The 16,230-nt window shown below is 38.3% G+C and overlaps 1 protein-coding gene across 9 annotated transcripts in view; it reads right to left on the reverse strand.

Moving 5' to 3' along the window:
* TBC1D5 (TBC1 domain family member 5) overlaps positions 1 to 16,230 on the reverse strand; it is a 311,934-nt gene that overhangs the window by 14,763 nt on the left and 280,941 nt on the right. For 7 of the 9 annotated variants that reach the window (XM_064413959.1, XM_064413895.1, XM_064413904.1 and 4 more), the window contains 2 exons: positions 13,132 to 13,164; positions 9,264 to 9,363 (listed from right to left, as the gene is read on the reverse strand). In XM_064413959.1, the coding sequence (XP_064270029.1) occupies positions 9,264 to 9,363; positions 13,132 to 13,164 (133 nt within the window). The remainder of the gene's footprint in view (positions 1 to 9,263; positions 9,364 to 13,131; positions 13,165 to 16,230) is intronic. The other 2 variants (XM_064413964.1, XM_064413950.1) reach the window with 1 other exon arrangement.

Below are 16,230 nucleotides of genomic sequence, written 5' to 3' on the forward strand. Positions count from 1 at the left end.
CAGACCAGTAAATCAATAATTACTTCCTGAGTAAGACTGTGATCAGCTGCCTTGATATACTTTAAATCCAACTACAACTACAGAGCAGGAACATGGAAATGATTGCATTCATGTTCTTTTTTAGAAAATGTGGAGAAACACTGTGGCAGGTAGTGAATTCATTAGCAACAGTTGAAACAGCTAAAAATTAAGATGAAGTATATTTTTTATTTCTTGCTCTGACATTATGGAAAATTGTGAATCACTTTACATGCACACTCAGTGTAGAAGTACTTTAAAAAATCACGATTTCTATTTCCTTCCCCTAAATTAATTGCTAAATTTTAAACTGAAGACATGCTATGTATAGCGATGAAAGAGGAAAAACAGCCACAGCAGCTTCTAGGAGGAAAATTAGATAAAGCTTATGCTTTCTGACGATTGAAATGCTTTATATTCCATGATGGTGTGAGCAGTCACTGCTGATTTCCCAGACCAAGGAAAGGGGCTATTCAAAACATTCCTCTCTGAATGTGGAAAAGCTGTTAAGCTTGGCATAATTATTTTAGAAACTTATTAAATAAAGTAACTTTCACTGAAAATTTTGCTTGCACTCAATACAGATTTTGCAAGAAACTCAACCACCCAACCAGAGCTGCACTAAATGAATGGGAAAGCTTGTCTGCTGTAGACAAGGTCCCCTCAGGCATCTCCTCATGCCCATCCATCCAGAAGACAAATCTGCACCTCTTCCCTTCCACCGAGGAGGTGGGAGACAAACACCCTGCCAGATGAAGGCACAAAGTACACTTGACATAAAATCAGATGGATGCGGACAAAACCAAACTTCTCTGAGGTTTTGTTTTTTTCTCACTGCTGCTTTTGCAGTGCATCTCCCTCCTAATGATTTCTATTTTAAGCTGCTCTCCGTGGGGCCTTTCCAGGAAGATGACTCCTGCTGAGAGGAGCTAACTCGAACTAGCTGCAAGCTGTATTACGAATGCTGCTTTCCTACTACTAGCTCCTGATCAATGACTTGTGAACAAGCAACAGTGCCAGAGTCATGTTAAATTGACTTTTTTCTCCCTTGTTTTCACTACTGAGAAGAGAGCTCAAACCCAGAATGCAAAAGTACCTTCTCACTTCCATCGTAGGCAGGAGCAAGGAGAGAACTGAGGGTATCAGTACATCTCTTAATTTTTCCAAAACAGAAAAGCCAAAAGCGTTCCCATATATGTCAAGGCACAGCCAACTCTCCAAACTCATATTCCAGTACTGTTGTCTGATTGTCTTTATGAAATCAGGGTTTACAGAAAATGTTTCCAATATTCCCTGCACAATATATTAGTGACAGCAAGACTGCCTTTTCAGGAACATTAAGCGGCTCGAAGGACAGACTGAGACTTTAGCTTCTGGTAATCAATCTTTCTCTCTTTTCACAACAAATACTACTTTCCTACCTGAACTTGGTGTGATGAGCATGAAAATGAACTCTAGAAAATGAACTCTAGACCTTAACACTGGTTTGTGGCCTTTCTAGAAAGACTATGCTCTATGATATAGTGATATTGCTGTTTAATAATGCAAGTCAGGATGTTTCCAAGTACTGCATTTTCCTTCCAGCATTAAAAATACAAATGAGAGGAATTTAATTCCCTTCCAAAACAACAGTGTTTGTGATCTAAGTGTTGATGAAGGCAACACTGCTAAGCAGTGTTTACCTCACTGTGAATGCCAACACTTCTAGTAACAATTACACATTGTATTAAAAGCGCCACTTAGCAGCGTTTGAATCTTAAAGAACTTAAAGATGCTAAAAATCTGAAATTATCTGTGAAACACTACATTCTTCAAACATTTATTTGAATACAAATTATTTATACAGCGTTGAATATAAGTGATGTATTTCTACCTCTGATTCATGTGTTGTGCAGAGCCCCAACACTACATCAGTATTTGAATTGTAGTGATGCTTGTGACATCAGAGAAACAGTAGTGAAACAGTAGTAAAAAGTTACCAATGATCAACTCATAGCAAGAATTGCAGATGTACAAAGAAGGAGATTGGAAAGGGTCATGAAGTAATTTTGTCCACCTCTTGCTCAAAGACACGATCAATTCTTAGCTGTCAACTCCAATTTACACACAGTAAGCAGATTATGCTTAACATATACCTTACATATGTATATTTATGGAAATAATGGGCAAACTAATAATTTAGTCCTACAACAATTTAGCTTCTGCTAAGGTTTTACTTCCTTAAAGCTAGAACTGGAAGAGAAGCCATTGCCTAAGAGATGCTGGGAAGGAAAGGGTGGATTGTCAGTGTACTTCAGTATAGGAGAGACGCTCACTGAGCAGCAGGGAGGAAGCAACGGGAATTCACTGAAAGTTGCAAGGAAAGCTGTTAATCAGGTAATGAGGGGCTGTGTAAGCTTCATTATTTTAATCTCCTTTTCAGTCAGACTACTGGGATGAAAGCATCTGTAGGTGCCTACCACAGCTGGATTTTCAGGACTGGCACAGTTGTTACAGAAAGAAAGGAGGCTTGCTCTGAGTTGAACCAGTTGTTTCTGACCTTAAGAGCTACTCTTAAGTAGCAAAAAGGTGGTTACAATTCATGGAACATGAAGAATTACACTTTTATTCTTCATAGAGATATATAAAATGTATGTATCTGTAAAATGACCAGAAGTGACAGTCTAAAAATAAGTTTGTACAAGTATTTGTTGTATACTATGCTATACAACAAATACTTGTTTCCCAGTAAACATTCCTACATTTGATTTAATAAATTTGCTGCTCTTTCTTTATATGCTCTTTGTATAGGTTATTTTACATTATTATTCCTAACCAAATACAGCAATCCCTTAGTCTCTTGGGCCTGTGTTTGATGTGGCCTTTTATACTGATAGCATTTCTAATCACACTGGTTTTATAAACCATGGATTATTTTATTTATGTCCCAAGCATAAGAGAACTCATTTAATGCATCTACTTCCTCAACAAATGCTGAAGTATTTCATTTCAGCACAGGGCAGCAACATAATTTCCATTTCATTTTATCCTTACAAAAATGTCATAACCTTTCATCTCACCACGACACATAAAACAAGAATTCAGTACTATCTTGCATACATTTAAGAAGCACTGTGTCCAGATCTATATTGGGCAGTATGTCAATCCCTAAATACTGAGCATTAAATCAACTTCCTTCTCTCCTTTCCCTGTTGTAAATGATCCTTAAAATAAAATGCATCCTTATAACAATTGCACTGACTGATAAAAGAAGGAATTAAATCAGTCTAATTAAGCCTCTAAAAGTGCTATTTCACACAACAACTAAAATGATACTAGCAACTATATCCTGTAAGTTTTTAAGTCTTTATTTTATTATTTTTTCTTCCTTGCTCATGGTGCTTGCAATAATCACAGTGAAAAGGTGGCTTTGAACAGTTTTTAATAAGTCTTCCAAAAAATATTCGTCTGGAAGATGTCAGGAACTGCTAGTGAATATACAAGTGCCAGCACTGCTTGATGTTTGTGGAAGGGATGTCCTGTGATCCCATCCAAAGAACTCTCAAAAGACTGGTTTTCATTTTTCTTGTTACCATGATGCTGTAATTTCTGGGCATTTTGTAAATACATGCAGTTTTTTACAGGCTACGTATGAAAGCTGAGAGCTGACACGCCATTCCAAAGGCAGGATGCTGGTGGTGTTTACAAGGATGGGAGATGAAAACTCCACTTTTCCACATCCCCTCCATAATCCACAATGGAGGGGCAGAGATGTACTGGAATACTGGTGAAGGACATAGCAACATATTACAGATAGCAGGAGTGAAATTGGAAAATGCACCACAAGCAAAAGCCAACAGCCCTGTATGGGAAGCTCAGAGAAGGATTTATTTGCTTTGGCTTAGTGAAGCCATGATGCTTTACTGCATGTGGGTCAGACCTAAGAGGTTTTCGTGATGTTGCCTCCAAGACAAGAAGTGATTTAAAGACCTGGATATTGAGCAACATATTTCTGAGACCCACCTGAATCTCCCTCTGGCAGCTGGTTCAAGTTAAGCAGTAGCAATATGAAGGTGAAATTAATAAAACCAGGCAGACTTATGTTTCCTCTGTATAATTGGGTACCTTTGCACATATTTCTAGGATGTTGTGCAGAACCCTGTGAGCTAACTGCAGAACTGGTATGAATCCTCAGGGGTTATTAGCTGAGGCTCTGTGCAGCAAGAAAGCAGCTAAATTGTTTCTGAATCTCAGCTAGCTGAGGAAGCAACCTTCTGCATTTACATAGTGCTGCCCTTAAGCAAAAGCAAGTGGGGAATGACCTTAGTTTCTCTACTTTTATAACCTGATAAATTGCCCATCAAAAAAAAAAAAGTTTTTATATAAATATCTCCATATCCAAGTTAATACTGAACCAATGTTCCTTTAAATTGCTTCTCATGAGAAGGACTTCCTGTGCTACGTGTGTAATTACTTGGTAAACCTTCCCACACTTGGAGGTCCAAAACCATGTTGGAAACAAATGGTAGGTTCTCCTGTCTGAGATAGTGGTGATGGATTGGCTCCTGTCCCATATAAAGAGACAAGACTTTGAAATTCAGCACTTTTCCTTCTGGAACAAAACTGGCAAGTTAACATAGAACATCCACAATCTCTCATTGGTACTTGCCTATGGAGGGGGAGGACTGATAATTCTCCAGGGCTTTAATTCACTTTTTTATTAAGAAGCTGCACTTTAATTGTGGGCCAGTGCGGACAGGGTCCAAACCCTAAAGATTAGAATAGCAGATGGTGTCAGATGACAGTGTCATTATCTGGGGTCACCTGAACTGCCATTTAACAGGCTTGACCCTGGGATGTAACAAAGCTTTGCTCTTGAGACACTCTAGACTGACTGTGTTGAACAAACTCCTCAAACTCATTCCCATGTCCAATGTGAAGGACCAGAGAGGAATCTTCCAGCAGATACTACAAGGCCCTCTGAGTGCTGCTTGTGTGCATGTCTCTTAGACATGTTTTTCATTATCTACACTAAGACATCATACAGATGTCACATTTACCAGATACCAGGAAAAATCTTTTTCTGAATGCACTTGCTAGCTTGATGCTTTTATTTTCACATAGTGCAAGAAAGGAGGAAACAATCAAAATTCTTCAAAATAGAAGTAACATTGTGACAGGTAATAATGTTGCAATACTTAAATGGTGTATTACAGCTTTCTGAATCATTGAGCCTTGAAGAATTTATGTGCACTAACAGTAGAGTATCTCCCAGAAAGAAAAATGCTTAAGAATATTACCATATTTCTGAAATCACCAGTGACAATATTATTTCCTGAAAAAGGCTAGTGCTTGTGAAAAAGTAACATCAAGAAAATATATCTGTGATGATGCTAGAGCAGTGATAGCTATGGCAACTATACTTTTCCACTATTAGCTGAGTAATATTCTGCATTTATTTTGTGAACAAAGCCACATGACAGGTTTACAAGTTTGGATTTGTCTTCATTTCAATAATGGAAAAATTGAATACAGGATTTTTTTTTGAAAGTTATGACAAGCTTGTGAAAACAGGTGGGAACAACAGCAAAATCTACTTCCCTGTATTGCCATTTTACATGCCTAAATTTTGACATTTGTCCTTGGAGGTGTTAAAAGGAATTTTCCCTGAGCAATACTCCAGTGGTTAAGGGAGAGAGGGAAGAAAAGTAAAGCTCTTTCTAAGGCAGTGCCCTAAGATGGAGAACACGATCACAAGATGACTTTCCTCCATTTTAATAATGAACCCTCTATTCCTACCCATAGCACTAAGTAGCAATATTTCAGAACCATCATTCATTGCCATGGTAACATGCCCAGAAATTCAAGCAGTTAATTCTGTTGTTGCCATGTTGTAGACTGTGGGATTTATTTACAGAAGGAGATAAACATTTAATGAAAGCATCTCTGAACATATGAACAAAATAAAAACTGCTATTCTATCCCTCATATTCAAAACAGCACAGATAATTTCATGGTTATTTTGATAATTTCTCAGCTACAACACATCACCTCTGTAATGAAGTAACTGCATCTGACTGTCATCTGGATTTCCCCTTGTAAGTGAAAGAACCTGAGAAAAGACAGCCAAAAATCCTCAGCTGTGTCATTATAAACCATGAAAAGGATATTCTGTAATTGTTTGATATTGTGATAATTTTGTGGCAAATGATCACTGGATATGTATTTTTAGAAGTATGAATTAATGTTTTGTTAAAATGTGACCTGCAAATGCAATGGATCCTACAAGAAAAAGAATATTGGTTGAGTAATAATGTCTGAAAAGACAGGTTTACAACATCAATCTAAAAAAAAAGGAGGTTTTTAAGAATAAGCACTTAAATTTAATCAAATTTAACAGGCAGGCCTGACTGCTTGACTGACATATTCGTAATTTACAGAAACGTTGTCTAACTCTTTGCTGAAAGAATTAGTTCTGTAAGACTCCCCAACTTTTATATATGTGCACATTTTCATCAACAATTTAGACAACATTAAATATATGATGGTTATGTCTGCAGTTAGAAGGGCAGAAGAAAACTGAGTACATCACAGAGTTACCTGAATTATTCAGCTAAAATGCCAAACAGCAAGAAGTGAATTTTAATATTGTCAAATACAAGGAACACATGCAGAAATAAACATTTCCTGATTTTACCCACAGGATAAATGCCTCTGTTTAGAAACCTGTGAATCACCAAATTTTAAAGGTCATAACATATTATCACCTCAAACTATCACTGTATCAAAGAGCACTAATGTGATGCTGCATTACAAATGTTTGAAAAGAGCAATGCCATATGAGAGTAGAGAGATGACCTTCCCTGTGCTAAGTAACCACTTTCCTGGGCCCAGGGCTGGTACAGCATGTCCTGATACAATTCACCTTCTTGAAAAGACATATGAAAATCCTGAAGAATTCAAAGGAAGACCACAAAAATGATCTGGTCTAAAAAGTAGCTCACATAAAATAAAATGTAGTGTTCTACTTAGCAAAGACAGTGCTGAGAGATTACTTTATCACTGCATATAGGTAAGTTAAATGAAGATTTTCAACTTTGTTATTAAAAATGCTACATGAGCTAATAGCTGGGTGATGAAGTCAGAAAAAGTCAGCCCCAGAGGAAGAAGTAATATCCTTGAAGTTAAGTGTTCTGACAGTTTACAAGAGCAGTGATATAACTCATCTGCTCTGCAGTTTCTGAAACAAAGCCATTTTCATGGGTAAACGGATACCTGGGAGAGAATCAGATGTAGCAGCCTCTGCTAACTTTTCCCTTTGGAAATAACCACATGTGCTCTTGGGTTTTATTCTGCTGCCCTTTTCTGAAGCCCTGAGCAGTGTATGGACTCTGGAGATAATCATCAGGGGGTGGTCTCTGATTCATCAGAGAATCCATTTTCTAGCACAGCCTGCTGGGATTTTCCACATCAGCAAGAATTGTAGCAAGCTTTTTTTCCTGCCTTCATGGAGATTATCTGCTAGCTGATTTGGGCATACCTAAACTCATCAATTTACTACAAATGTACAGGCTGTGAAGGTTGGTGGTGTCTCTGTGTCTCTTGTGCTTTTTACCACTCGTAACTGTTAATCTCTATAGGATATAAACACACTAGTGTAAGACAAATTTACAAAGCTAATAGTCCATGATGCTGACAAGACATGCAGGAATATTGTGAAGAAGTACAGGGAGTAGACATGGAAGAGACCAGGCTGGCAGGCTCTGAGAGTGTTGCAGGGGTGTCACAATACACCCAGGACACCCCAAAGCACTACAAGGGATGGCTTTCCTTATCTTGTGAGGGTAACAAACCACTCCATGGTGCTCCTGGGAGACTACTGGCCCTAAATGCTTTTGTTTCCAATATGTTTGGAAAAAGAATTTAACCCCTGGATATCATCACAGATCATATGCTTTCAGTTCATGAATCCAGTGCTGAAAGGCAGACTGCTTCAAGGAGCTTTGTCTGGGTTTATTATTTGGGTTTATTCTGATTCCTGGTGCAGCTATAGTTGCTGAAATGTTTATGCTTGGAACTGATACCCTTGCTAAACACTCCTCGTCTTCTTTCCCAGAGGAAAGAAACTTCAGTTTTTCTTCTTGACACAGCAATCTTTTCCCCATCATTTCAGTAGCTAATAATTTATCCCTTTGCTTGCTTCTAATCTCATCATTAGTCATGTGCCTTCACAAAAGCAATACAATACATCAGACTAAAGCTGTCGGGGTTAGAGGTTTAGACTTGGCTTTTCAAGGCTGTAATTCCCAACTTTCAAGCAATACAATATTTATATCTTTTCCTAGGTTTGTAACAGTGGCTAGTAAAACACCCACATGAAAGAAAATAGAATTACAATATGGTTTTCACATCTGAACCTTCTGGCCTGACAAATTTAGATATCACATGCTTAGTTCTACCTACTGAAATCTTCAACTTTATTTTGCTCAGATATTGCAGGCCATAAATAAATCTTAAAATTATGGTAGTTTTGCTCTGATTTCTCAACAATGGAGCTTTTTCACATAACTAAATATACTAACATTTAGAGCTCAGCTCAACATAGTTTAAAACCACCTCTTTTATCAAAACCTGGTTAAAAATATTTATGCTTGATCTGAGTGAAGCTTTTTGTTTACTTTCTCTTGTAAGATTTGTCTTGGCAATATGTAAGCAGAATTTTAGACAGGAGAATTTGCTGACTCTGTTCCCAATGTATTGACTTTTATCTTACTATATTTCTTCTGTTCTGAGACAAATATCAAACTAGCCAGCCTACAGTAACATTTTAGCATATCAAAGGTAATTGTAGATTATAAAAATGTTACATTTAATGAAAGTATATGAATATTATACAACTATCACTGAACACATCAAGTATCACTGTGGGACTGTTGAACCGCAAATGGACTTCAAGTCTGTAATTTCACATGGACTGAGCTCCAACAAGTCTCTTACAATACAAGAAATCAAAGGCATCTGTTCTAAAATGCCTTTACTTATTAGTATCATCAGTGGCTATCCCACTCCCAAGTTTAAAAGTGTGACAGAATAAAGATACAGAGGCTGGCAGCATCTGAAAGAACAACTGAGTACATCAATTCAATCTTCATCATGGCTTATAAAATAATATGCACTGTACTACATAAATATTGTTTTAGTTCTAATACAAACACTGGAAGAGCCTTTGCAAAGATTTACAGGTTAATTCAAGGTACTGCACTTACCAAGATGCGTGTTCATCATCTTTGCACAATATTTGCACATGGCTTCCAAATCATTTAGCTGTCCTTGTAGGAATGAAATCTGGGCCTCTAATTCCTCCTCCTACAATGAAAAGATTATTAGCATTAAAACCCCTAAAGTTTATATAATGCAGACTAAAAGTAGTAGGTTAATCCCTGACATGCTTAGACCTCTTTTAACTTTTTTTAAAGTTTAAAGTTTTTTTCCCTTGTTCTTGGAAAGTTTTGTTATTTCATGGAAATAGGGTTTGGTTTTAATATCTCAGTGTTTTTTAGTATTACTCTTTTTCCTTCTAAGGAATTAAATAAAAATCTATCTACATTGACCTCACAAATGGTTCAGGATTCTTTTATAGACCAGCTACCTGGTTTCACTTGTGCAAACACAGTACCACAGCACTGGCTGAAAAAACTCACCAAATGAAAAAATTCTAACTTCTTCTAGTATAATTTCCTCAGCTATTCCTTTGAAAACCTTTTTTTTTTTTTTGAATTTCAAGAGACATATTTCATGAGACCTAGCATTGCATCTCAAGGATGCATTACTGCCATGTATTTTGGCACACTTATTTTTGCAATCATACATCATGCTCTATCTGTATTTAATCCCTACCCTTCTGTTCACAGCCAACTTCACTTTCAGACACCATGATACATACTATTTAGGTGAAAACTATATAACACACACAGTATAAAGCAGTTACTCTAAATTACCAAGCTAAGGTTAGAAAAATATTGCATCAAGTATAATTTAAAATTGGAATTTAAAAAAATTGATTTTAAAGCCCAAGAGAAGTATTAGTACCCAGCCATGGATCCATGCCCTGTCTAAGCAATGGGAACTACCTCAGCTAACAATTCCTCTTTAAATGTCTTTGCTGGTTTACAAATCCATCCAATCTTGTCTTTGAAAACCATACTCCAGAGGAAGATCACCACTCCTTTAGAAAAATTCCTTCAAAGCTAAGTCACCAACAGTATTAAAGCAGGCTTTCGTTTAAGTATGCAATTGAATTAAAGATATTCAGAGAAAGCCAAAGTACTTTTTAGCCTCCTGTTTTATTTGGAGCTTTGCAGTTCTACCACAGTCTTGTTTGATGGAGATCACTGAGCATTAGAAAGCAAATTACTTTTCAAATGAAAAAAAAAAACCCCAAAACTGATCAGCAAGAATAAATAGAATGAGTCAGTCTTGATTTAAAGGTATAAGTGATCTTAATCTCCATCAGAAGCCAAGTTAGAACCAAGCAAAGCAGATTTTACACTAATATATCACAAATCCAAAAGCAACTGATGAATAAAGAGCATTGTAACTGCAGCATTATCACTTTTTCCCTACATGCTTTTTCCTTGCACCTAATAGATATGAAATGTTTTTTCCTTGTTATTTCTTTATATTACATACTCTCACCTTTTCCTTCTTATCCTCATACTTTGACCACTTAGACCTCAAAGGGATTTTTGCCAATTTAGAACTGCTGAGTGACCTCATTCAAAGTCTGCAGTTCTGTCACGGCCTGTACAAGCATATCTGCATTGACATTTCTATTCAAGTGACGTTCCTGCAGAAGACCTTTTTCTAGTACAAACAGCTATTGACTGCAAGGGATAATCTACCATAAATTTTAAACTACCATTGGCACTGCAACTGCAGCTGTAAGAGAGGGAAAAGTGAAAATATTTGAGTATTCTACTATAAAATAACACAATCAAATTCTAAAATAATTAGCCAGTAACTGAACCCCAGTATATCTCCTACAGGTGAAACAGAAAATTTAACTTCTTGTAATAAATGTTTCCATGTATCCTAGAGTATTTTTTTTTCTTATTCATAGGTGAGAACTGCAGTAAATTGATCTTGAAATGCTTTTGGACAGCTGAATCCATCCAAACAGAGACTGAAACTGACCTTTTCAATTTTACAACAGTACTTCTTCTCTTGGCAAGTGAGAGCAGTGCTGATTAAACTACACCCCCTGCTCTTTCCGCTCGCTGGGATCCAGCATGGGGAGGAGCAGTGCTCAGCAAACCCAGCAGGCACCAAGGAGGGAACTGTGGTCAGGGAGTCAGAGACAGTGCAAGGGGTCTCCTTTCCAAGTGGGAAATCTTGCACAAGGCTAAATGAACTTGTAGTTCCTGATTTTTCTGGCAACTGTGGGAAGGGCACCAAGGAGTGCTGGCAGTGGGATGGGCAAACAGGCAAGACAGTGAACTTGGCACACAAGAGACCCAGGGCTGTTTGCACAATTAGACAACACCCAAATGGTGATGACATGCTACAAGGTGTAACCTCCACCTCTGCTGTCACCAGCGGTGCTGTAACAACCTCTGGGCAGACTCTGAGAGCAAGCTCCCTGATGTGGGCTTTGCTCTGTTGTGGTTCTGCAGCAGCAGGTGAAGAGCTGTAAGAAGAGGCAGGTGTGTTTTATTGCATTGGGATGACTGACAGGGGATTGACAAGATCTTTCCAGGTGTAAAACTTCATGCAGCAGACAGGAAAGGTGCAACTGAGGCAAAATACAGTGGGAAGAAGGCATGCACTGATACAAGGGAGGGAACTGTAAACTTGGGACTTCTAGCAGCAGAAGGGTAAGAACAAGCTCCTTCAGAGGAAGAATTCAGGTTGGACACCTTATCAGAGCACTACCAAGGGAAAGTGATGAGTGACAGTGTGTGGCTGGTGACTCTTCAAGCCTGACTTGTCAACTAGGGAGGTTTCTTGCTCTTTTGGAGCCTCTGTTTGTGGTGCTGCAAAAGACTGTTTTGTCACCTAGTGTTCTGATGTTTTCCTGCTTATTCATGCATTCACCAAAGACAGGGTGATGTGAAACCATTTTAGTTCAAAAGTGACTGTAGGGCTTCTGAGCAAGGGTGAAGGGGACAGGAACCCTGGTGGTGTTTCTCTTCAATCCTATGGCAAAAGGGAAAAGCCTGGACAGCAGCAGGTGTATCAGGGAGCCCACATATGGTTACATACTTGCTGGCATTAGCTGGGCTCCAACTATTTTCCTTGTGGCTCCCAGTTTGATGAGGACAGACAACTTAGAGAACAGGTCTACCTGGCAAAGAGGGGGAAGAAATCTTTGTGAACAGACTTGCTAATCTAGGTGGGGAGGCTTTGCCACAGAACAGGGACCTAACCCAGGTACACATGAGGAATCGGCACATACAGACAAGGTAGGCAGAAGGTCCACTTGGCTGAGTAATGAGCTTCTTAATGAACTGAAATGGGAAAAGCACATATGGAGGTGGAAATGGTGGAAATGGAGAGCACATGTGTGGAAACAATGGCAGGAAACAAAGGACAAGCACACAATCATTGTTTGGGCACATGAACAAAACTAGGAAGGACAAAACCCCATCTGGAGCAAAAATTAATGGGGGACATTAAGGGGTAACAAGAAGTAATCTTATAAGTATGCAGAGCAGCAAAAGGAGACTCAAGGAAAATGGTCTATTGCTAACTAAGGGAGATAAGACAATGACACATGGTACAGAAAAGGCTGCAGCACTTGAATCCATTTTTGCATCTCACTTTTTAGGCCAACACTGTTCCCAGACCCCCGCATGAACTGTTTGGGAAGGAGAGGAATGGCTGTGGAGGGGGGAAGGGCATAAGCTGGGGAATACCCAAAGAACCAGTGTGTGTTCAAACACAAGGGACCACATGGGATATACTTATGGGTGCTGAAAAAACTGACAGAGTTATTGCAACACCACTGGCTACCACCTGTGAAAAATTACTGCTATTACAGAACATCCTTGATGACTGCAGAAAAGTTAATCTTACATACATACTAAACAAGAGTCAGGTGGGGTATCTAAGGAACTATACAGTGGTTGGCCTCACCTTAGTCCTTGGAAAAATCGTGGAGCATGTCCTCTTGAATCAATATCCAACATGTAAAGGACAAGACAATAATCAAGAAAAGTCAACAAAGATTTACCAAGAGCAAATCATGCTTGCCCAACCTGGTTGCCCACTACAATGAAATGACTGGGCATGCAGATGAAGGGAGGGAAGTGACTGCAATGGAGTTTTACTGCAGTTAGCCTTTTGACACATTTCCGAAAGTGCTGTCACTTATAATATGATTAAATATGGGCTGAATGAAAAGACTGTAGGTAGGCTGGATTGATCATAATCACAAGCTTAAAGAACAGAGTCAATAGCTTGATGTCCAGTTGATGTTTGGAAATGAGTACAGTAACAGATGGACTGTTATGAAGACACTGTTCAGTATCTTCATCAATAGCCCAGATAAGGAGACAGAATGTACATTCAGTAGATTTTCAGATGATACAAAACTGGGACATGGGGCTGCTGTGCTGACTGGTGGAACTTCAATTCACAAACACCACGAGACACGGGAAGCCTAGGCAAGAGAAGCCTTTTTGAAGTTTCTGTTTTAGAAATTTCCATAAGCACAAAATTCTGCACCTGAGAAGAAAAATCCCAATGCACCAATGCAGAAAGCGAAGGAACTTTTTGTTTCAGATCTGCTGAAAAGGATATGGAGGCTACAGTGGCTGTTGAGCCACTAAGAGGTAAGTTCTGTTATTATGAATAACGTAAACAGTGGCACTGAGCTACATTTTGAGCAATGTGGTCAGCAGATCCAGGAAAGTCATGACACCCCTTTCTACTCAGTGCTTGTGAGCCCTCACCTTTAATAACACTTTGGGCCTGCAGTTCAAAGACATTGAGAAACTGGAGAGGACCCAGTGCAGGGTTGCTTTGGAAGGCTACAAGTCTGGAGGAGAGGCTGAAGGAACAGTGCTTGCTTATTTTGGTGAAGAGGAGCTCAAGGGGGGATCTACTGGGAGCCTGTAACTACGTGAAGTGACAAAGATGATGGAATCAAACTCCTCACAGATGATACAGAAGGAACTATGGTGCAAAACTGCCCCTTGGAAAGTTCAGTTTCCATTAGGAAAATATTCTTCATAAGAGGAGCAGCACAGCACTGGAAGAGGTTACAGAAGGGGTAGTTTCTATTACAAAGTCACTGGCCTGACCCAATGCTACTGATTCCAAGCAGCTTAAGCAGAAGTCTCTTCTATGCAACATTTCTAAGACTAATCTTTTCACAGTACCTTTCAGAGATTGCACTGTACAGGTAAGCAGCTAAATCGTAAATCCCCTCAGGAAAAATGACATTTTTTCAGTATTCTAATGCCAAATTCTTTAGCAGTATTAGATGAAACAACTGATTTATGACCAGCATAGTGCAGATGCTCTCACATACACTGCACTTTCCTCTAAGTGCAACTTTTCATTGTGCTAGCAAAATGAGTAGCCTGGATACCATTTTTGTTTTGTGTACATATAGCAGTGCTAATTTGAGCTCTCTTATGCATGAACAGAGACTTATAAATTCTTTGAACAGGCCAAACCTAAGTCAGGAGAAATCCAGTATGGTCTGGACCAACCTTTCAGCTGAAACTGCCCTTTCAGCTGATCTGACACACACAGCACCAGAAACACGCAAACGATTCCAACTCATTCAATCAAAATACAGAATCAGTGTCAATTTACCAAATAACACATTCTATAAAGCTCAATATTTTCTAATATTGGGAGCTGCATTATGAGGAAGAGAAGCAAATCAAGCAGTAAATCAAACTAAGAAATCACTGCATCAGACACGGGAGACCAAGATCTGCAAACTTATGTATGCAATCTTGCAGAAAAACAACTTAATACTTTTGGAAAATTCAGCTCCAGAGTTCTCAAAAAACTATGACACACCTTCAACCTTGCAGATGATGTAGAACCTTGCAGATAACCATTAACATCTGGAATTTAACAGGAGAATGAAAAGGAAGTAATTTATTTGCGATACTACATTGATTTACATTTCACTAACAATATTAAGCAGGCTAGAATTTATGTATCCAGTCAAATCAAGATTCTATTTGAGTACCTTCATATACACATCTCTAAATATTTTCCTAGTTTTGGCAAGACTGAATCTGCAAAAAACTTGACTTACATTTATGTTTCTCATATTTGTCATTCTTCTTATCTACATACAGAACTTTGCTTATATTGTTACATCTCCTTTTTTTTTTTCTTTTGCCATGAGAACTAACTCCTTTCTGATTAATTTTTTTACATTTCTTTGCCATTTCCCCTCCAGTCTATACAGTTCTGGTACTCTCCATTTGTCCAAAGCTTATTCTTCTGTTTTTATTACCCTTCCTTTCATCTATCTTCCCACCTTTACAAAGTGAGCTATGGAAATAAATTTTTATATCATTCCTTTTCTCCTGAGCTCATAATGAGATCAGTGATACTTCCCCATGCCCCATTTTCCATAAAATTTTACTGCATCAGGAAAAAAAAATGGAAAGTGGTCAGTATAGTCAAGAACAGAAAATTTTACACTTTTGACATTGTAATCCTATCCTTTTACAGCTCATGGCTTTACATGCTGCAATATGGTTTGCAGACCTGGGTAGGAGCACTAGAATTTGCTAGCCTTTACAAGGTCTGATGACATACAGTTTTGGAAGGAAGCCACTCTTTCTTAAAATTGCTTCTATCAGTTTAAACAGATTTTCTCCCGAATATATGACATGTAGCTTAACACAGAATTCTGGAAAAGCGGGAAAACAAACAGAGAAAATTAGGGCTGTAATGCCTTTCTTTCACAATACCATTTAGTTTTCAGTCTTGCTATTCAGGAGATGAAAGAAAAATTGTACTTTTGTCTGTTTAACCCACGTAGGAAAGTCAAGGAAAAGCAAACTCTGTTGTCAAAGTTTACAACAATGTATGTCCAAGCATTTCATTCATGAATGCTCAGAATGGCAGAATTCCATTCATCTTAAATTTGAATCCTGAATAAGAATTAACTTGGCAGCACCACCAAGCGCTAAGTGCTGTGGAAAAGAAACTATCTTCAAAGAGAAGAGTATTTAAAGGTATTTCAGGTCTTTAGGC

This window comes from Passer domesticus, chromosome 1 (assembly GCF_036417665.1).
Source record: "Passer domesticus isolate bPasDom1 chromosome 1, bPasDom1.hap1, whole genome shotgun sequence".
Taxonomy (NCBI): Eukaryota; Metazoa; Chordata; class Aves; order Passeriformes; family Passeridae; genus Passer; species Passer domesticus.